The 21,279-nt window shown below is 47.3% G+C and overlaps 2 protein-coding genes across 31 annotated transcripts in view; one reads left to right on the plus strand and one right to left on the minus strand.

Annotated features, from left to right (window-relative positions):
* The window catches only part of Lrmp (lymphoid-restricted membrane protein), a 63,215-nt gene extending 45,786 nt beyond the window's left edge, over positions 1-17,429 (plus strand). For 12 of the 13 annotated variants that reach the window (XM_011241570.3, NM_001281981.1, NM_001281980.1 and 9 more), the window contains 12 exons: positions 1,144-1,201; positions 2,874-2,937; positions 3,033-3,060; positions 3,377-3,517; positions 7,697-7,831; positions 10,469-10,616; positions 12,247-12,290; positions 14,004-14,066; positions 14,155-14,204; positions 14,484-14,585; positions 16,204-16,311; positions 16,937-17,428. In XM_011241570.3, coding sequence (XP_011239872.1) covers positions 1,144-1,201; positions 2,874-2,937; positions 3,033-3,060; positions 3,377-3,517; positions 7,697-7,831; positions 10,469-10,616; positions 12,247-12,290; positions 14,004-14,066; positions 14,155-14,204; positions 14,484-14,585; positions 16,204-16,311; positions 16,937-17,180 — 1,185 coding nt within the window. In that variant the 3' untranslated portion in view covers positions 17,181-17,428. Of the gene's footprint in view, positions 1-1,143; positions 1,202-2,873; positions 2,938-3,032; positions 3,061-3,376; positions 3,518-7,696; positions 7,832-10,468; positions 10,617-12,246; positions 12,291-14,003; positions 14,067-14,154; positions 14,205-14,483; positions 14,586-16,203; positions 16,312-16,936 lie in introns of all 13 variants that reach the window. The other variant, NM_001361633.1, reaches the window with a different exon arrangement.
* Casc1 (cancer susceptibility candidate 1) overlaps positions 17,333-21,279 on the minus strand; it is a 36,185-nt gene continuing 32,238 nt past the window's right edge. For 12 of the 18 annotated variants that reach the window (XM_017321646.1, XM_006506973.2, XM_006506971.2 and 9 more), the window contains 3 exons: positions 19,833-20,000; positions 18,672-18,785; positions 17,375-17,824 (listed from right to left, as the gene is read on the minus strand). In XM_017321646.1, the coding sequence (XP_017177135.1) occupies positions 17,552-17,824; positions 18,672-18,785; positions 19,833-20,000 (555 nt within the window). In that variant the 3' untranslated portion in view covers positions 17,375-17,551. Of the gene's footprint in view, positions 20,001-21,279 lie in introns of all 18 variants that reach the window. The other 6 variants (XM_030255462.1, XM_006506970.2, NM_177222.4 and 3 more) reach the window with 5 other exon arrangements.

Raw genomic sequence — 21,279 nt, forward strand, 5'->3', positions numbered from 1 at the left:
CTAGGAATCTGTGTCTGGGGTGATTGTAATTCTAGGTGCTGATATCTGGTCGTCTTTGTCCGGTGGGTGTTCTTTCCTTGGTTTATCTTGTGTTAGGAGAGTGTGGTGGCTGTGGGTTGCCTGGTAGGGAATGCTTTGAGGACCCTGTCAGGTGTGGCCACTGGGTTCCAGGTGGAATGTGTTTCTAGGTATTGGGAGTTGATACTTTGGAGTGAGGATGAGCTAGAAGGAGGAGTACGATTGAGGTGGTGAACGTGAGAGAGGAAGTTATGTCACCAGGATCTGCACAGGCCACTGGGAGTGGGGACAGATGGAAAGAGAAGCCTCAGCAAGTGGTCTGCTACATTAGGCTTATTTTCTAAAAGAGAATTTAATTTCCTGAGTGTTTCCACTTATCTGACTGTATCTGATAGCCTCACAGAAAAAGACAATGTGCACACAGTGATTCCACTAAGTTTTCTAGACCAGTGTAATACAACCTGCTTATACAGTTACACACATGGGTACAAATACACATATGCTTATTATATAACAGTTGATTAATAGCCTTAAAATATATTTGAATGAAGCTATGCATTCAGTTATATTTTAATCAAGTAAACCTAGCACTTGACTGCCTTAGGCAGGAGGATCACAAGTTTTAGGCTAGTATGGGCTATATATTGAGATTTTGTGTCGAACAACAACAAAACAACTAAGTAATTCTGTGTGTGTGTGAGACATGTGTGTGTGTGTGTGTGTGTGTGTGTGTGTGTGTGTGTTCGTGTGGAATGAGAGTCTTCCATAAAGCCATGTAGGGCACCTGTTGCTGTAGCCTGAGATGATTCTGGTATAGCTCCCTCCACCCTCTGCTGTCTTCCCTGGCTGACAAGTCCCTCTATGCTGAAGCCCCTCGGTGTCTCTCTCCTTGTGCATATCCTTTAGCTTCCTTTGTGACAATTCCTGTCACTTTCACATTTTTACATTTATGTCACCTTGGCCTCAACTGGACCCTTGGAGCTGGTCTTGTCTGTGCTGACCTTTGCTCCAGGTCCTGGAGTTCTACAGAACAGACGTGGGTCAGGCAAAATCGAGAAGCACAGAGCGCTTTGGATATGAAGAATTTCCATCCCATGCATGCCAATAAATTTCTTCTAATTTTAGGAAGCAGGAGAGGAACTCAGAACCACAGAAAACGGAGGGAAGGGCAGTGCCCCGGGAGGTAAGGCATGCTCAGGCAACCAGAGTAAGTGCCAGTTCCGGTGATACTCTGAGGGTGAAGCCATGTCTGCCACCTACAGGATGTTCAGCCTCCTGGGTTAAGATCAGCCAATGGGATCAAGCCTTGTGGCTCATTGCCTGATTGGCCACACATGCTTCCAACAGTAGCTATTTGAAGCTAAGAAGGAAGCCTGTGTTACAAGCTAGTGGACACCACTTTGAGGTTTTAGTACCCTACATAAAAGTAAATATGCCGAGATTCTCAAAACAGCTCCTGCCTTCCTCTGGCAGGACTTCAGCACCAGCCTCATAGACACTGGACTGGGTTTGTCTCTGGTCCTGTGGTCTCGGGAAGGTGCTTAACCTTCTGTTTTCCCTTTTTTGAAATGGAGAGTTGACTATAATAATAATAATAATAATATTATTATTATTATTATTATTATTATTATTATTATTATACTGGGCTTGAGATGTGGCTCAGTTGGTGGGATACTTGCTTAGCATATAAGAGACCTTAGGTTTAATTGCTCATCATCACATAAAATAGGCCTGCTGATTAACATCGCTAATTGGGGCACTCCACAAGTGGAAGCAGGAGGGTCGGAAACTCAAGGTCAGCTTCAGGTAGATGGTGTGGCCCTGTCTTAAAAAAAAAATCAAAACAAACAAATAAAACCCCCAAAACCTTCTTGGGGTTATACTACTATACTCATTGATCATTGAGCCATTTCAGCCCCTCCGAAGGCAAGGCAATTAGGTAAACGGTGGTTTCATAGCCTCAGAAAAGCAATCCAACTATTTGCCACTGAAGGTTTGCTTTGACATCCTCATGTGATTCTACAGTTACATAAAATCACATCCTTATCTTGTAGATGGTTTGACAAGGTCTCGGCTTGGTCTCAGTCACATGTCTAAAAGCCAACTGAATGTTGTCAAATTTAAAGCCAATGTTAATTGCGGTTCAGAGCCGCTGCAGAGAAAACAGTCATAGCAGAGACAATATCACCACAAAGTGGATGTCAAGTTTACCAGCACTGTGTGAATCCGTTGCTTTTCTTGGTGCTGTAACAAAATACCCGACACAAGTAACTTATAAGAGGAAAGGTTTGTAACTTAAAGGATACCATCCATCGGGAGGGGGAAGACATGGCAACAGGTGCACCAGGCAGGGGGTCCCCTTGCATCAGGACACAGGGAGATGGATGCTGGTGCTCAGCTCGACTTCTGTTTATTTAGTCTGGGACCCCAGCCCTTGACATGGTGCCACCCACATATAGAGGCAGCACCGTAGCTGATTTGACTCAACCTAGGAGCTCCCTCACAGATGTTTCCAAGGTGACTCTAAATCCCATCTAGTGAGCGCTGCTGTTCTCAAAGTCTTGATCCAAGGCTGAGCCAGATGCAGACGTGCGCACTGACACAGAGGACACCAGGGTCCTCTGACTCTGAGCTGTGCTTGGTTTTCACACACCATTGGTACACCAAAGCACAAGTCTGTGTGCTCCTAACGGCTGATCGCACTCTCTTACTATGTTAGCAAGTGCATTAGCTGCTTGTCAACACAGATACTTAAATGAAATATTTTTTTAAAGTGAAGCTAGTATCTAACAGCGCCCGGTGAAGACGGGCTTTTGGGAGTTGACTGTTTTACAGATGCTTTCCTCGTTCCACAGAGACGGAGATTTCCATGCCCCCCAAAGCATCTGTGAAGCTCGTTAACTTTCAGCAGAGTGAAAAGTAAGGCCCCGTTCAGCCTCTGCCTTACACCTTTGTCTTTAAGTCTTCCCTGTTCTGTTGGGTGTGTGTGAGTTAATCCTTCATCTCCCCCACAGCACTTCAGCTAATGAGAAGGAAGTGGAGGTGAGTTTAAAGCAAATGTCTACCTGTCTCCTCCTCTCCTCTTTTCCCTCCCCTTCCCCATCTCCTTCTCCTCTTCCCTTCTTCTTCCCTCCTTGCCTCCTTTCTCCTCTGTCCATCTTCTCTCCTCTCTCCCTCTCCATCCAGCAACCCCCCGGCCCCGCCCCTCCCTGTACTTCAGATGTTCGCACCATGGCTTTGCATAAGCCAGTCACCAGACTAAGTGCACACAAAGCCTGTGTGTGCTGCCTAGGATTCTAGAGGGAAAGGAAGTCCCCTCTAACTACCTCTCCCTGTCCTCTCGATGCTGTGGCCACAGGCAGAGTTCCTCAGGTTATCTTTGGGACTTAAGTGTGACTGGTTTACATTGGAGAAGAGGGTGAAGCTTGAAGAGAGGTCCCGGGACCTGGCAGAGGAAAATTTGAAGAAAGAAATCACAAACTGTTTAAAGCTTTTAGAGGTGAGCAATACTTAGGGACATTAGTCACATGCTTATGCCCACTTCCCTTCCCTCCCCCCTCCCTCCCTCCTTCCCTTCCCCCTCCCTTTCCCCTCCCTCCCTCCCTCCTTCCCTCCCTTCCTTCCCTCCCTCCCTTCTTTCCTCCCTCCTTCCCCTTCCCTTCCTTCCCTTCTTTCCTCCCTCCCTCCTTCCTTCCCTCCCCTCCCTCCCATTCTCCCTCCCTCCCTGTGTTTGTCTTTGCCTTACAGTAATCATCCTGGTTAGCCTGCTACTCAATGTGCATCCCAGGTTGGCTTTGAAATCACAGCAACCCCCTGCCTCTCCCACCGCTCAGGTTCTAGGACTGTAGTTGTGAGCCACCATGACCAGCCATTTAGTTATTGTCCTTTGATTTGGTTTTGTACGTGGTATAGGAGTCTAGTTCCATACATGAGCATGAGCATATACACACTTTTCTTAACACTGTTTCTTGAAGGACACAGTCCTTTCTCCGTTGTGTATTTTTGGTTTCCTTCCCAAAGATCATTTGACCACAGACGTGAGAGTTGTTTTCTTGGCCTTCTGTTGTGTTCTGAAAGTCTGTATGCGTTTGTTCCAGTACTATCGCACTGGAATTACTGAAGGTCTGTAGTATGTTCTTTAAAAATTATTTTATTATACTTCTGTAGTGTGTGTGTGTGTAGGGAGGCACACATGCCATGGCACATGTACGAAGGCAGAGGACAGTTATTCTTGTTTGTATATTTGTGGTGGAAGGGGCATGCACATGCCATGTGGGGGTACATGTGGGGTACATGTGGGGGTACATGTTGGGGTACAGAGGACGGCTGAGGGTGGTTTCTCCTCCCGCCATACGAATCGTCGGGGCTGGCACGGTGTGCGTTTGCTCACTGAATCAGCTAGGTAGTGTGCTTCAAAGTCAGGAAGTGTGGCTCCTCCGATTCCATCTTCTCACTAAATTGTTTTGGTTCCTCAAGAGCCTTCATTTATTTTAGGATAAATTTGAATATGAATCACCTGTTGTACCACTGAGTTACGTCCCCAGCACCCACATCTCTCTGTTTCTGCTCTCCCCATGACAGTGTTGAGATTTTGATAAAAATTTTGAAAAGAAAATTGCCACAGAGTCTTGGCTTGCTTAGGTCATCGGGACTATCAACCCATGAATACGTGGGCTGTCTTCGTTATTTCATTTGTGTCTTTATTATTTCGAGGGATAAGTTTTCTACCTCCTTGCTTTGGTTTATTTCTGAATATTACATTCTTTGTGATACAATTTTAAATAAATTGTTTTATTAGCTTATTACTTTGAAAATGTGTCAGTACACAGGGTACACAGAATATAACTGATTCTTTTGAATTTGATTAATTTTTCTGAGTTTATTAGTTTGAAAGTCTTGTTCTGCTGCTAGGGTAAACTGTAACTAGAAATCACACTGTGAATGGAAATATTTTTTTTCCTCTTCGTTTCTATTTGGGATTCTTTTAAAATTATTTTTCATACCTAATTGCTTTGGTTGTGGAACTGACGTCATAATATGTTGCATAGAAGTGAGGACAAAGGTTCATTCTTGGTCATGGAGGGAGGGATCGTCCTCTGCCATCGACTCTGACACTCACTGCACGTTTCTAGCCCATGAGCTCTATGACGACTTTCTTCCTGTTCGTGTGGTGCTTTGACAGACAGGTTCATCTCTTCAGATGCCTTCGGATTTTCTTATTCTGGTTCTGCTATAATTGTGTGTCTTTTGTCTTCATTAGAATTCCTCTGGATTCTTTTTTTTTTTTTTTTTTTTTTTTTGGTTTTCCAAGACAGGGTTTCTCTGTATAGCCCTGGCTGTCCTGAAACTCACTCTGTAGACCAGGCTGGCCTTGAACTCAGAAATCCGCCTGCCTCTGCCTCCCAAGTGCTGGGATTAAAGGCATGCCCCTCCACTGCCCGGCCATTCCGCTGGATTCTTGGTCAATATGTTCTTGTAACATTTGTTCAACCGTGGTGTAGAGGTCATACATTCCCAGAGAATGGAAATGCCCTTTCTTGTTGAGTGTTGGGAAGGATTTTAAGAGGGTTGGAATGTACGCTTTTTTTTTTTTTTTTTTTTTTTTTTTTAGTATTTGATGGAATTCCTTAGTGAAATCATTTGTCTGCGGGCTTTTCTTTGTTGAGAACTTTTTTTTATCACTCATTATTATGTCTGGTCAAATTATTTCTTCATGTTTCTGCTGTAGTTAGCCACACCCATTTTGCTTACACCTTACCTCTGCTCTCCCCTTCTCAACTGGAGGCAGTTATTCAAACCACTGCCGAAAACTACACATCTGACAATGGCCATCTCTTGTGGCCAACAACCTTGTTACCTGCAACTTCCATTTCTGTCTATTTCAAGTGTGGCTGCCTTTCACTGTGCCTGTGTGATAACAAGGGCATAGCGTCTGTTACCTGTCATGCTGTAGGATTATTTGGAAGGATATACACAGCAAACCAGAAAGATCAAAACTTTGCATTTCCAAAATCACTAAGCAATCTACCACTTGTGGTGCCTGATGCTATGATTGGTAGAACTCTCTTATGGTATCCACCCAACATGATGGCATCTCTCTCAGGGCTCATAGCAGCACTTAAGATCTGGACACCCTGAGATATTTGACAATCACATAGACAGTGAGAAGTAGCTTTGTTTGCTCTCGAGTCTGTTCTTCATTCCAGCTGCGGAGAATGGCCTTGAAAAGGTGTCATCAAGATAAAGGGTGTGTGTGAAGTGTAGCAGCATATGTGCCCAGCCAGCCTGGCCACACCTACTTATAAGAGAGGATACTGGTTTGTCCTTGTCTACTGCAGCAAAATACCTCACAAAAGAAATTCAGGGAGGAAAGAAGTTATTTCTTCTTATATACAAATAAAAATTTGAGATTATGGCTCATTGTGACCAGAAGGCATGGTGACAAGAACAGTCTAAGCCACCATGGGCACAAGAGGCAGCAGGTCACTTGGATCCAGGCAGGAAGTAGAGGAAGATGAATGCTGGTGCTCTGCTGGTGTCTTAGTCACTGTTTTGACCAAGGAAACTTACAGGACAAACAGATTGTTGTGGCTTACAGTTTCAGAGGGTGAGTCCATGACTATCATGGCAGGAAGCAAGGCAGCAGACAGTCAGACATGGCACTAGAGCAGTGACTGAGAGCTCACATCTCATCCTCTAGGAGAAGGTAGGGAGAAGTAACTGGGAATGTTGTGGGCTTTTGAAACCTGAAAGTCCACCTCAAGTGTCTTAGTTAGGATTTTACTGCTGTGAGCAGACACCATGACCAAAGCAACTCTTATAAGGACGACATTTCATTGGGCTGGCTTACAGCTTCAGAGGTTCAGTCAAGTATCATCAAGGCGGGAGCATGGCTGCATCCAGGCAGACATGGTACAGGAGGAGCTGAGAGTTCTCTATCTTTACCTGAAAGCTGCTAGAAGAATACTGACTTCCAGGGAGCTAGGACAAGGAGCTTAAGCCCACACCCACAGTGACACACCTACTCCAACAAGGCACACCTCCCAAACAGTGCCAGTCCCCTGACCAAACACATGCAAACCATCACACCAAGTAACACACCTCCTCCAACAAGGTCATACTTCCTAATCCTTCCCAAATAGTTCCACCAATCAAGGACCAAGTATTCAAATGTATGAACCAGTGAGGGCCATTCTCAATCAAACCACCACACCTTGATTCTTCTTTTCCCTCCTGTTATTCGGTCAAGGGTCCAGGCATGTGATTGTGTTTTCCCTCCTCTCTAGACACACCCAGACACACCCAGTGATGTATCTCCTGGGTGGTTCTAAAGCCAGTTTCAGACCAGTTGAAATTATTGTGATTCCCCCCTCAAAAGACCAGTTTGTCCTCACGTGACACATTCTTCCCATGGATTATCTGTTCCTGTGCATCCTATCCTGGGAACCAGGAAGGAAAGCCGTGAGTGCACACAGGGGCTAATAAAGAGAAGGGACGGAGAATGGTGTACCATGACCCAACACAGGTAGTCGTCATCACTGGGCCTTGGTGGTGCTTTTTACCACCCCACCACCACCACCCCCACCCCCCAACCCCGTCGGGATGCTTAGATTCAAACGTAGTTCAGTTGTATGGCAAGCACTTGTTGGGCTCTTCCAATGCTTTGGTTTCCACGCAGTCGCTGACTCCCCTGTGTGAAGAGGACAACCAGGCTCAGGAAATCGTTAAGAAGCTGGAGAAGAGTATAGTACTGCTCAGCCAGTGCACAGCCCGAGTGGCCAGCAGGGCTGAGATGCTGGGCGCCATCAACCAGGTAATGGTGAACTGCAGAGGATTTGTGCTCCCAGAGGGTGTGTGTGACGTGTCTAAAAATAAGTTTTCAGAACACTTCTGTGCACAGAAAGATGAGGCATAAGCGCCTTTCTCCCCTAAGTCACATAGGCTAGAGTTCTTCTTTAGGGTATTTCTTCCATGTTCCTGTTAAAAAAAAAAATCCCAAAGCACTAATGCAAATGAAAGGAGAAGGAGCCAGGAGATTGTGAGGGCACAGCCCCTCCGTGTGCACATGAGCACTGACGAGTACCCTGATACAGTGGGAACAACCTACGTGCAGCTTCAAGGATGTCTGGAGATGCGACTGTAGTCTGCGTGGTCACTCCCTGTCTACCCACCCATCTGCTTTCATTTGCACACAGAGTCACAGGAAAGTAGGATTTCAAACATTCATCATGAGCAGTCCTGATGAGACTTGACTTCTTAAAAGCTAAACAGACAGGCTAAAACATTTCCTTAGGAAGATACTTAACGTGTTGGAGGCTTTCATCTGACAAGTTGTTATATATTCTAGCTCTTTGTCAAACCCTCAGTGGGGGATGTGCCAGGCTTTACAAACCCAAGTAAACTCTGTCAGCTGCCTCATCTACCCTTCACCATTCACTGTGTGTCTGCGCCCACGTTTCTTAGTAACAGACTCACCAGGCCACTTAGTGACATGTCATCAGTTTTAAACACGATGCGTTGCTTTCTTGCTATGGTGATAAACAAACATGTAGTACTTTTGTCAGTCTCTGCCCTCTCACACCTGTCCCATGTCCCTTACTCTCTCATCTTCTTTCTGGACCAGGCTTTAAACTTTGCAGTCGGATCTTGTGTTCCCTCCCTTGCAGGAATCCACTGCTTTCCACCTTCCATGTTTCAAACCACTTGCCTACCTGCCCATGTCAGAGCGGACGATCGTGCATGCCACTCAGGGTTACACACCCCCTCGTGTACGCCACGCAGGGTTACACACGCCCTGGCCTGACCGAGCTCTTCACTTACACTGGATGCCTCATGTGGGGCCTGGGAGCTTCTGTCCCTTCTAAGTCAGCTTCACATCTTGTCCTCAAACCACCACCATGTCTTCTCGGGTGTTCTCTGTCAAACGATGACTTTGCTACTGAGAAAACAGGGAAGACACAGAGGGAAGGAGCTGCCCCAGGCTTGACCCTACCATCAGAACCCACATATGCTGCCACCCTATCCAGAGCTAGAGACAACTGCTCTCTTATACTGTCAAAGGGCAGCCATCTTACCTGTGCACAACATCCCATCCTTCTCCAGTTTGCCCAGAAACATGAGCGAGCCTAAATTCTGCCAGCTGAATCTCCTTCCTTTCTACAGTTCTTTCCAGTCTATGAAATCATTCCCACTAGTACAGGTATACATTGTTCTTAAGATGGAGGGCATAGAGGTGGTATAAAAGAGAGGTAGTATAAAGTCACCTCTTCATCGAAAAAGAATTAATACAAGCAATAGAAACTGAAGCTGAGTGGCCCCCGTGTGCATCCCAGAGCCTGGGACAGTAACGCTTAAGATGGCTGTGTGCTGAATGTTAGACTGAGCTGCATGGTGTGAGATGCCATCTTAAAAATCAAAGATGCTCTCTCGCTTTCCTCCCCCACCACAAGCCCCTGCTTTCTTTGGCCATCATCTTGCTTTCCTCTTCCTTTGTTCTAGAACAAGTCTTTCGATTCTCATGTTTAGTCTTTTCCCTCTAGTATCCTCTTAAACCTCACCAGCCCTATGCTGTGCCCCCACAAACCTGCTTTTATTACACCCACCACCGCCTGCACACCCCCAGGACCAGCGTGAGTCTTTGCCTTCCTTAAGCTGCTCTTTAGCTCAGCATCCTTATTCTGCACCCCTGCCTTTCCCCTCTACCCTACAGGCTACTCTGTTGAATGGCCCCACCCTTTCTCTCGGGCCTCACAGAGCCAAAGATCTCCTTCCGTTCACCCTCTCAGCATCTGTACTCAACCCGTGTGCTCACAAGTTCCAAGGTGGCTCCCTGACTTCTGAGCATCACCTCATGCTCTGCCCTGAGATGCAGATGGAGCTCAGCATGTCTTTGCTGATGCCTGATATATCCTGTGTTTAGCATCCTCAAAGTTACAGACCCTCTGGATCCTTCCCCACCCACTGTCCCCCTCAGTTCTAGTGGCACAGGTCAGAGCCAGTGTGTGTGTGTGTTGGAGGGGAGGGAAGCTCTCAACACTCCTGTCTCCTCTGTACCTCATTGTTCTATCTTTGGACCACCAAGAGAATAGAGCCACAATTTCTGTTGGTGTATTTACTATCTGCACCCAAGTCAGCTCTGCTGTACTAACACAATGGCTTCCAAAATGGCCCTGCTTATGTTGGACCCTAATCTAATCTTCCAACACAGTCTTTGATAAGCATCGTGTGTGTGTGTGTGTGTGTGTGTGTGTGTGTGTGTGTGCACGCTGGACTTGCTTCAGTGCCCCTGTGGAAGTCAGAGGGCAACTTTGAAAGTGCTGACTCTTTATCCCCAATGTGGGTGGCACGGATGGGACTGAGGTGGTCAGAGTCACACACAAACACTTTTCTCATGGAGCTGTTTCGCCTGAGCGTGGAGGACGGTGCTATTAACGGGAGTTGGCTCTCGTAGGAAAGCCGGGTGAGTAGAGCGGTGGAGGTGATGATCCAGCACGTGGAGAACCTGAAGCGGATGTACGCCAAAGAGCACGCAGAGCTGGAGGATCTGAAGCAAGCACTGCTGCAGAACGACAGGTCTTTTAACTCTCTGCCAGATGAAGGTAACAGCCCTCGAGGTGGCAGTGATGGGCTGGAGAGCTAGCTCAGCCGTCAGGAGTGCTTGACGCTCAGACTTGGTTCCTGTCCAGTGGCTCACAACTGCCCGCAACTCTAGCTCCAGGGGGTCTGGTGCTCTCTACTGTCTTCCATGGGCACTGCACTCACATGTGTGTGTGCAACACACACAGTGTTTTTAGTTTTGGGTTTTTACCTTTTTTTTCTCTTTCTCTCTTTCTTCCTTTCTCTGTCTCTTTTTCTCTCTTTTTTTCAGTTATTTATCTTTTGAGACAGGTTCTCTCTATGTAGGACCTGCTGTCCTGGAACTCTCTTATGGACCCAGTCTGGCCTCAAACTCAGAGATCTACCTGTCTCTATCTCCTAAGTACTGGGATAAAGTTACGTCCCACTGTGACTGGCCTACATAGATTTGGGGTGGGGGATAATAGTTAAACTTTCCTAAAAGTCTCTTCTTTCATGCTCCTGTACTAACTTGCTACATTGTAGAATAAGATCCTTAAGTTAAGGTTATATTAGAAAAATATCTCATTCTTTGGTTCTATATAAAATATTAAGAAAAAAGACAGAAAAGATTCTTTGGTAATATTCTCAAAATTTATTAAATTAATTAGATCACTGAGATGAGACAAGGTACTTAATCTGATTCATTAAGTAAACTGTAGTGTCTAGCCAGGGTGTGTTACAGTTGACTGTTGTGTCTAGCCAGGTTGTGTTACAGTTGGCTGTAGTGTCTAGCCAGGGTGTGTTATAGTTGACTGTAGTGTCTAGCCAGGGTGTGTTACGGTTGACTGTAGTGTCTAGCCAGGGTGTGTTAGTTGACTATAGTGTCTAGCCAGGGTGTGTTACAGTTGATTGTTGTGTCTAGCCAGGGTGTGTTACAGTTGACTGTAGTGTCTAGCCAGGGTGTGTTATAGTTGACTGTAGTGTCTAGCCAGGGTGTGTTACAGTTGACTGTAGTGTCTAGCCAGGGTGTGTTACGGTTGACTATAGTGTCTAGCCAGGGTGTGTTACAGTTGACCGTTGTGTCTAGCCAGGGTGTGTTAGTTGACTGTAGTGTCTAGCCAGGGTATGTAACAGTTGACTGTAGTGTCTAGCTAGGGTGTATTACAACTGGTTTCTTCTGCACACATGCTGATGTGTGATAAACAAGCTACACCCACCAACGGAGATTTTAGATTCTTGAAGGAGTGATTGATCCTGGCACAGTAAGCTGTCTGATGGATTGGAAGAGAGAAGTCTTAGGGTTTTATTGCTGTGAAGGAACACCATGACCAAGGAAATTCTTATAAAGAGTTAATGGCCCAGGCTGACCTTGAACTCAGCAATCTCCCTGTCTTAGTCTCCTACAGAGGCCTTAGTAAATCCTGTTTGACTTTTACCTGACATAAATGAATGTGATTTTTAAAATGGGAAACTGTGGGGGCTGGAGAGATGGCTCAGTGGGTAAGAGCACCTGGTGGTTTTCCAGAGATCCCACACCCAGACAGTGGCTCACAGATAGCCATAACTCTGGTTCCAGGAGATCTGATACGATGCATAGACATACACTCGGGGAAAACATACACATAAAATAATTCTCAAAAACTTTTCATGTGAAAATGGTTTTCCTTTCAGATGACTGTCAGATTAAAAAGCGTTCATCTTCTCTAAATTCCAAGGTAATTACTGATTTCATAATTAACCAATGTTGATGAAATGCTCATGAAATGTTAAGATAGTATTTGAAGTTATGTGCCTTTTACCGTAAATCACAAAGCTGATTTAAATTCACCTGCATGGATATATACATGTGTATCTCTACATATATGATTTGTGAGTACAGTGTTCTGTTTGTATGTCGACCAGAAAGGCCCAGCAGCTCGAGGAAGGCCAAAGTAGCACAATCTTGTGTTCTCTAAATAAAAGCTGGGCCAGGCAAGCAGATAGCATAGAGCAGGCAGATCCTCAGGATCCCTACAGGTGCCCCCTGCCTGCACCCCCAAACTCCCTCCCTGTGCCCCGTCCCCCCTGCCTGCACCCCATCCCAACTACTCTCAGCCCTGAGGCTCATATCTCTACTTCAGAGCCAGGCAGCTTCCTTACTAAAAAGTCCCAAAGCAAGAGAAAAGGCCAACTCATTCCCCTCTGCAAAATTGCCCTGGAAGTCCAGCACAACACCCCGACTTTGTTCTTGAGGGGACACTGAGATGGGGGACACACAGCCTGTTTCCTGGGCACCTCCATGGCCTGTCTAAAAATCAAAAGTCGTGTTGCTGAGGAAGGAGGCAGGATGAGGATGGTGCAGGAGGAGAGCCCACGGAGTGGTAGCCACAGTCAGGAGGTCCCTGCAGAGACACACCCAACAGTGCCCCTCAGTAATGCCCAATTGGCTGCTTAACGCAACGGAGTTGATGGTGGAAGTTGGCCATTGGAATCCCTTTAGATTATTTACTATGCTTAAAATACATTTTATTCATGAATGATACTTACTGAAGCTACAAAATACTATATAATACCCCCATGCAAATCTCAAGGCCAATAAACACATTCGTTTGTTGAAATATAACGTCTCATTTATAATGAAGTCTGAAAACATTGCTCACTCCAAGCCTGAGACGGGGGGACTCCCTCCACTACACAGTGAGTTCACGCATAGAATGGGGGTTACCCCAGGCTAAGGGAGACTTGGGGAAGTCCCAAGCCCGGGGTGCTGTTGCTTAGTGGTATGGTAAATAAATAAATAAATAAATAAATAAATAAATAAATAAATAAATAAATAAAATGTTTGTGATAATGTTTGAGGAGAGGTATGTGGCTGACTTAGACATCACACCACCACAAACGTGTATCAAAGCCTCTGATTTCCCCTTGGTGTGTGATTTTTTTCTCTGTGTTAGTTAAAACAAATATAGCACAAGTTCAATGAATCATAAATGAATTGAGAAAATTACAGGAGAAGCTATAAATGTGGCGAATACTGGCTTCCTCTTGAGCTGGAATTTCCTAAGCATGGAAGCGAAGATAACAAAGAGAGACAAAACAAATACATTTGGCTAAATTGCAATACAGTTTTTCATCCATGAAGACATAGAGAAATAGTAAATCATCATAAATGTGAAAATGTCTGCCATGTTTCTCAGGGCAGACACGCACGTTGTGACTCAGCAAGGAAAAAAGCTCGAGACAGATAAATGAAAGCCCAGACAAGAAACTTCACTCTTGGTTAGCTGAATTATATAAATCAGAGGTTGGGGGGCATGGAATATGGATGGAAAGGTATTTCTGAAAGGCGATTTTTCCACGTAAGATCCTCGGGTGTCGCCTGCGTGATGGCACGCGGCATGGCAGAGGATGTTAGGATTTCTCTAACTGCACATTTCTCTCTTGGGTAGCCATCTTCTCTTCGAAGAGTGACCATTGCCTCTTTGCCCAGGAATCTTGGAAATGTGGGGCTGGTGAGTACCTGGGGAGGTCCTCGTCTCTGTGACAAAACTGTCATTCCTTCACTGAACACCTGTTTTATGATCTCTCAAACCTCGGAAGGTGTCAGGCATGGAAAATAATGACAGATTCAGCCGGCGGTCGAGCAGCTGGTAAGTGTGACTTGTGCCCGCCCGCTGAAAGTTGGTCTCAAGCACATGAGCGTTGATAATAACCTTTGATTCGCTCAGAGTCCGGGCAGCAGCGCAGATGTGAAAACTGACCGTTGTGCTAGTTGTATCGGGGAATAAGAGTTACTTTGGTGTGCAAAAGAAAGAAAGAAAGAAAAAAAGCAAGACAGTGTGGTTTCTGCACTGACTTAGGCAGCGGGGAGGGAGAGCAGTGGTAACATGTACAGATTGGTTTGACCTATGGCCGTTATCTTTGTGTAGGAGAATCCTGGGGACAAAGCAGGGTGAGCACCGCCCCTCGCTGCATCGCTTCATCAGCACCTATTCCTGGGCCGACGCTGAGGACGAGAGAAGTGACGTGAAGTAGGTGACTCACGGGGTGTCTGTGACATGATGTGAGCTGAGGTGTGCTGAGTGGTGGCCACTTCAGCTCAGTGGAGACAAGGGCATCAACTGGCAAAGCCTCAGCTGTGAACCGCTTTATAAATGTCAGTTGGGAACAGAGTGGCTCCGCCAGCCCTCAGGATGGCAACCTTTTAAGTTAAATAATTCCTTGGAATTTCCCAGACCTAGGCATGCCTATCATCAGAGCCATAGAAGGGAAATCACCACCTTAGAGTGCTAACATGGGGAACGGATACAGAACACATTTACATGTACAACATATGGCCCTTTGTGATGTGTGTACTCATCTGTCTTGCATAAAGGAGGGCCATTTGGTTCTCTGCTCAGCAATGTTTGTCTTTTTGATGAATGGGGGCTGCTATGTATCCCTAGCTGGCCTCAAACTAATAGCAATCTGTCCCATCTCAGCCTCCTGAATGCTGGGATTACAGGTGTCACCACCAAAGCTAGCAAATTTAGTAAGTTAAAATATGCTGCGTGCTTCCATAGTGAAAAGCAGAGCAGGGAAGATGAGTGGCAACGTTTCGCATCACGCTGCCTCCTCGCCCCACCTTGCTTTTCCGTTTTGACACCTGTTAAATCATCTCCCTCAGATCTCTTCTTCTGAGGTGACTTCACATTCACAGAGCGCCTCCAGCATCCTTCCTCAGTCCCGAGCAGCAGGAAGAGACACCATAGGCATCTTGCACATCCCGGGATCCTGTGGCATGTACTCCCCCTTAGATATAGTGGTGGATCTGTTGTGAGCCACGTGGGGAGCATGCCCAGTGCCTCCTTCAGAGACCGTTTGCTTAAAGCTCCTACTCAGGCTTTGTAAACAGAGACTGAGATCAGGAACTCACCAGAGTGTGCCTCAGGCCCCTCCTCAGACACTGTCCTCTTTGGCAACTGGGAGTGTTGAGCTAAGGATTTCCAAATTCATATCCAACCAGGAGCCCTCAGTTACAGAAGTAAGTTTGCTTAGGTGGAGGGAGCCCTGCCTAGGTTATGATTTAAAATAGACTCCATGTAGCCTCCTTGGCTTTAACTAGCTTAGCATTCAGAATATGTTCAGATGCCTTTAATACACATAGCCTGTATTCCATGTTAGCACTGATCCAAAACACGATCAAAAAGAATCCAAAAGTGGAGGAGCCCGCCTGGGATCCCTGCTCTGAGGAACGGAGACAGGAGAGTCTCCCCAAGTGTGAGGCCAGCCAGGGCTGACCATGAGACTCTGTCTCAAAACAAAGAAAAATTTCTACTACAAATGCACTCAGCTGCTTGTAGAAGATATTGAAATATGATAATAAACTTCTATTAAGTATTCATCATTTCAAGAAATGTGTTATCAACATACTTTTAAAAATGTGGTTACAGATGTGCATATACATCCATGCTATTGATTAGAGGAGGCTAAGACTGACTTCTGTAATTCTTCCTGAACCTCCCCTTGTGGGTCTCACCTGACCATTATACTACACAGATGTTATTTTAAATTCCAGTAAGTTTTGTGAGCGAATATTTAGAATGTGATATTTCTGAGCACTCTGAGTTATGAGTGAATCTTGTCATTAGTGTCAAAACTTACTTGCAGAGCCAGAGACGCCCCAGAACCACAAGGCGAAGAGGCAGTGGAGGGGACCAGGAAGCCCAGCCTTTCTGAGAGGAGAAGCAGCACATTGGCCTGGGACAGGGGCACAATGTAAGCTGTGCTTACTGAGGGCAGGGGTGGGGGTGGGGCAGGGGGCGGGGCGGGGCGGAGGCGAGGCGGGGGATGGAGGGCACTGGGCTAAGCTTACTGATCAGACTGCTTTATAGAAGGGCCCCACCTAACAGTTTTACACCAGGCAGGAACTTGACCTCGGTCCAGGCAGCCTTGGCTTGGAGCCAGGCCTTCCCAGTCTCTGGCTTCAGCAGCTGCTTTTAAGGGCAGTGAAAGCCCTGGCTTGGGCGGACTGTGGAGGCTAGGGCGGAGGTTAATGAGGCAGATGGAAACCTTGGGTTTTCTTTCGTTTGAACGGGAGCGCAGAGGGCTGCAGACTGTAGTGGGAAGTACACTAACCCTGCTTTGCTTGACTGAAGGATGAGGTGGATGCATGTTAGAAGTTCGTGCGTGCCTACATTACGTCTTTAGGGTTGAGGCAGGCCTAGTTCTTTCCAATAGTTATCAATGTTGGGGAGCAGGCTGTGCCCCAAGCCAAGAGCTCCATCCTAGCGTGCATCTAAGGCAGCGCTATTTGGCACTCAGAGACCAGTGTCCCCTGAACGAAGGAGAGTCTCCAGGCCCCACTCAGTGACCACCCTCTCCGTCTGTGCCCTCCCCACAGCTGCAGCTCAGTGGCTTCCTGGGTCACTCACCTGCAGGCGTCCTTCAGAAGAGCCAACAGAGCACTCTGGCTCACGGGGCTCATCATCATACTGATCGCAGCGCTGATGAGCTTCCTCACAGGTCAGCTCTTCCAGACAGCCGTGGAGGCTGCGCCCACACAGGAGGGGGACTCCTGGCTGTCTCTAGAACACATCTTATGGCCATTTACCAGACTCGGGCATGATGGACCACTGCCAGTGTGACTGACGTGCAGCTCAATGTACCCTTGGATTTTAACGTTTCCTTCTGAGATTTGTAAATTGGTAACTTTTTTTTAGTAACTATAGTGCAAAGCTAGGGTCCTCAGCAGCTGGGATCTTTTTATTCCCCAACAAAAGCACAGGGGACTACAAAAGGGAGGGGACCCCACCTAGGGTATTTTAATGAGCTTTCTGAGTGAGAGGCATCAGACTTTATTGAGATGTATCCAAATAAAGACCATTCAAATCTTTGTGCAGTGTGGCTGGAACGCCTGGTGCTCTTAAATCACTTTAGCGGCTGACTGGAAAGATACCTGATTCCTCTCGGTATAAGGGTCCACCATGCTTACACACGCTGTAAGGGCTAGGAATAGCTAGGAATAGCTGAGGACGCGGATAGACAGCAGCATGTAGCACACTGAGTCGATGAACTGGCAGTTCGAATGCCTGACCCTCTCCATTGCCACGGGGGAGGCGAAGTCCTTCATCATGTGGTACAAGGTGGAGTGGAACTCGGTGCCCTCCCTGAGGGCCTCCGAGAACTTGTCGTTCTCTTCCTGCATCTTGAGCATCTGCGCTCTGTCACCACTGAACATGAGGAGCGACCAGGTATGGTGCTCTGTTTCTTCTGACAGTTGTTCCCTCACCTAGAAAGAGAACGTGAATTCTGGGATTGCCAAACATACACAAGGAAGGAAGATGGAACTGCTGGGTACCCAAATTACCCAGCTTGCAGATAAGTCTCTCATGAGGTAGACCAGGCTGGCTCAGCCTCCCCAGTGCTGGAAGGAAAGGAGCATGTTGGCAAACATAGCAAAAGGCACTCTGCGTGCTGTGGTTCTGAACTGCTTTAAACCATGAAGCATCTAGCAAGCATTGGTTGGTACCCGGGTGCCTATGCTGTGCCCAGCTACCGCTCTGGGAGATGAGGGCGCAGCGGGCACCCAAACCAGAGACACTGGTTGCATCAGTGAGACCCAGCTCTCAAGGAGGCTGTACTCAAGTAGGGAGCAACAAGGAAAGCTTTACAGCTTTACAGCTCATGGGTGGAGTTCGGGAATGGAGCTGGGGGGTGGAGCTTGGGCGGAGCTCAGGGGCGGAGCTCAGGGGTGGGGCACTTGGTACACAACGTGTATGAGACCCTGGCTTCCCACACAACTCGGAGAGAAACTCAGTCAACCTTGAGCATGAAAACAGTGTCCTTCCTACTCATACACAGTGATGTGTCAGAAGTTATGCTGAATGCCTGGCCTCCGTAGAGGGCTATGAGCCACACAGACACTCCCACACACATGGTTTTCCTGTTTGCTCTGGAGTCAACACAGACACAATGGCACGGCATTTGGCACTATAGTGGTGAAGGTCTGAGAGGCTAGAACTCAGAACTTGAGAACTTGGTTTTGAATGCTCATTTCACATCTTTGAGAGGTGGAGGGGGCCACACCCTCCCTCCCTTCTCGGGTGTTTTCTAGGTTCTGGGTTTGCACACTTTACCCGAATCACAACCCTTGTGGAATTGCAGACCATGTTCCACTTGCTCCAGCCAAACGAGAAGGCAGAGCTCAGCAGGGCCATTTGCCGATAGGCCTTCAACTCCACCTGGGGTACCTGTCCACGGGAGGATACGTACAGTCAGTCTTACAATGTCCCGCAAGCGTCGTCTCCATCAGACCTCTCTGTAGTCTGTCCTTCAGACAGAAGGGTTCGTTTCAAGGTTGAAATCGGATTCTGTGGCTCTACTCTCAAAATTAGGCAATGGTTTTCCCTTTCTGCACACCCCCTAAGGTGAAGAGTGTCCACTAAGGCTGTTGTGAGCTGACCTCTGTGAGCCGACCCCTACCGTTGCATCCTTCCTAGCCTAGCGTAGGCAGAGCAGACCAGACCGAGGGCTGCTCTCCCAGGGTGTGGCTGCAGCTGTGCTTTCCACCTAGCGAGCCTCCTCCCCAACACCCCCTGAGGCATACCCACCTCACTCTCCAGCTCTGATGGCCACACACCTTGCGGTCCAAGGCTCTACGCGGCACCCTGCTGAGGACTGTGTGTGGTCCTACTTTTCAGGACCATTTCAATTATGTTCCTTTCTCTGGTAGAAGGTTGCTCCCAGGGCAGGGGCAGGAACAGAGCAGTAAGTACAGTTAACTCTGCAAACCTTTCTACCTATGCATTTACGTCCAGACCCTCAGGACACGATTGACAGGTGTTACGCAGTTACTGACAGGCGAAAGGGCCCCAGAGAGTGGTGGCGGTGTTCTTGGGTACAGAGCTCTTCTGCCTACAAATCTGAGCACTTGCGTTTCCATTTATCACCACGGGGCTTTACCAGGTGCCTGCACTCTGGGGCCAGGCTGGCTGCTAGAGCCATCTGCAAGCCCTATTCTCTAGGAGCCCCAAATTCACACAGGAACTCATGAGCCAAGTCCCTGGAGCAGCACAGAACAGCACACAGCCATGGGGACGTGTTTGTGTGGGCTGGTGGTCCCTGCATGAAAACGAAGACAATGCACAGCAGTGACGGTGTGGACCGCAAACCCCCCTCACCACACTGCTGATCTTAGCTGAGAGGAACCTGGGTTCCTGGTGTTTTCCCTGACACAGTTGAACTGCAGCAGCGTCCTTGGTTCCCACTACATTAAATTTAGAGAGATACATTCTTGCCTTATTGTTGATGACCACATAAAAATGGGAGTATACAGCAGGGAAGATGTTCAGCCCGGCCTCTTTCAAAGCCAGAATGAAGGGTATAGGAGCCATCCATTTTCCTTTTAGATGAAACTCGAGTCCCTTGCCCCTCAGTTTCACTGAAGCCAGCATGCAGAGGTTTTCCTGAGTTTCAAGAAGAGAAAGGAAACCATTATTCCAGCTTTAGTGCTCTTTAGACCACCTCTGAAACCCTAGGCTACACCACACTAAATAATGCCTCTGGTCTGTCTTGGGACTCTTCTGGAAGCTGGGCCACAGGACCCCAGCACTGCCCAGGAAGCTCACAAACTTTCCAAGCTCCCTCTGGGTGCTTGAGGGATTAAAAGTGGTGTCTCAGATCTTTCTATCTTAAAAGATGTGAACGCACTCTGCTCGTTCTGAATTAAAACGGCCATTGAGGCAAGCATGATTGTCCTTCTAAGAAGTATTCTTAACGCATGCTCTAACTGCCCGGTTTTGAAGGGACACAGGGTTGGTATTTATGCACCCTCCCTGTGAACAGTTACTGCCATTTAACCTAGTATATCTAAGAGATCTCAGGATCTATTAGGTGCAAAAATGAGGTCAATTTTTTTTTCATACCAAATGCTCAAAATCTAACACATATTTCACAGTTGCAGCAGACGTCAGTTTGGACCAGCTGCATCTTATTTAAGAGCTTAATCATCACCCGCAGGAGGTGAGCTGTAAAACCTGACTCTGCCGGCTACTTTGGGCATTGCATGCAGTTGGTACACATACATGCAGGCAAAAACACAGCATAACAATAAACAAACACTCAGTAGACGTCAGCCCTGCACAGAGCCTCCTGGCCACAGGGACAGGGTGTTTGGAAGCCTAACCTGGCAATACCCAGTACACTCGAAAGTAAATGTCTCCTAACAGACTGAGGGAAGGCTGCACTGTTTTAGGAGCCTTTGTGACAGTGACAGTCCTGGGATGTCAGCCAATAGCCACCGAGGCTTTCTCTATTTATTTAGTTTGCTGGTTTGATTGCTTGTACAGAGCTCTGCCTGCCTCTGCCCCGAGTGCTGGGATTGAAGATGTCTTCCACTATGCCTGGCCTGTGGGTTTGAATCCTGATGGTCTTTCTGCTGTATTCCGATGGAGTTCCCGCCTGTTCTAAAACAACTGAGCTTTGCACATCACAAAAGTCACCAATGATTCCAAGTACCTTCAGGGTCACACCCTCATCACCAGTCAGCTTTAAACATCTCCAAGCTGCCAAAGAAAGCCCCTGAGGCTGATATGCAGTGACTCTTCCGCCTTCAGCCTCCCACAGGAATCAGCTTCTCCCGGGGCTTCCAAGGCTGTGCGCTTCTGAGGGCACTGGTCTCTCTCAGCAGGATGGGCTTTAGAGGCCAGGGTGCGGATGGTGGATCAAACACTCTGAGTTTCACCC

The sequence above is a fragment of the Mus musculus genome, chromosome 6 (genome assembly GCF_000001635.26).
Source record: "Mus musculus strain C57BL/6J chromosome 6, GRCm38.p6 C57BL/6J".
In the NCBI taxonomy this organism is placed as follows: domain Eukaryota; kingdom Metazoa; phylum Chordata; class Mammalia; order Rodentia; family Muridae; genus Mus; species Mus musculus.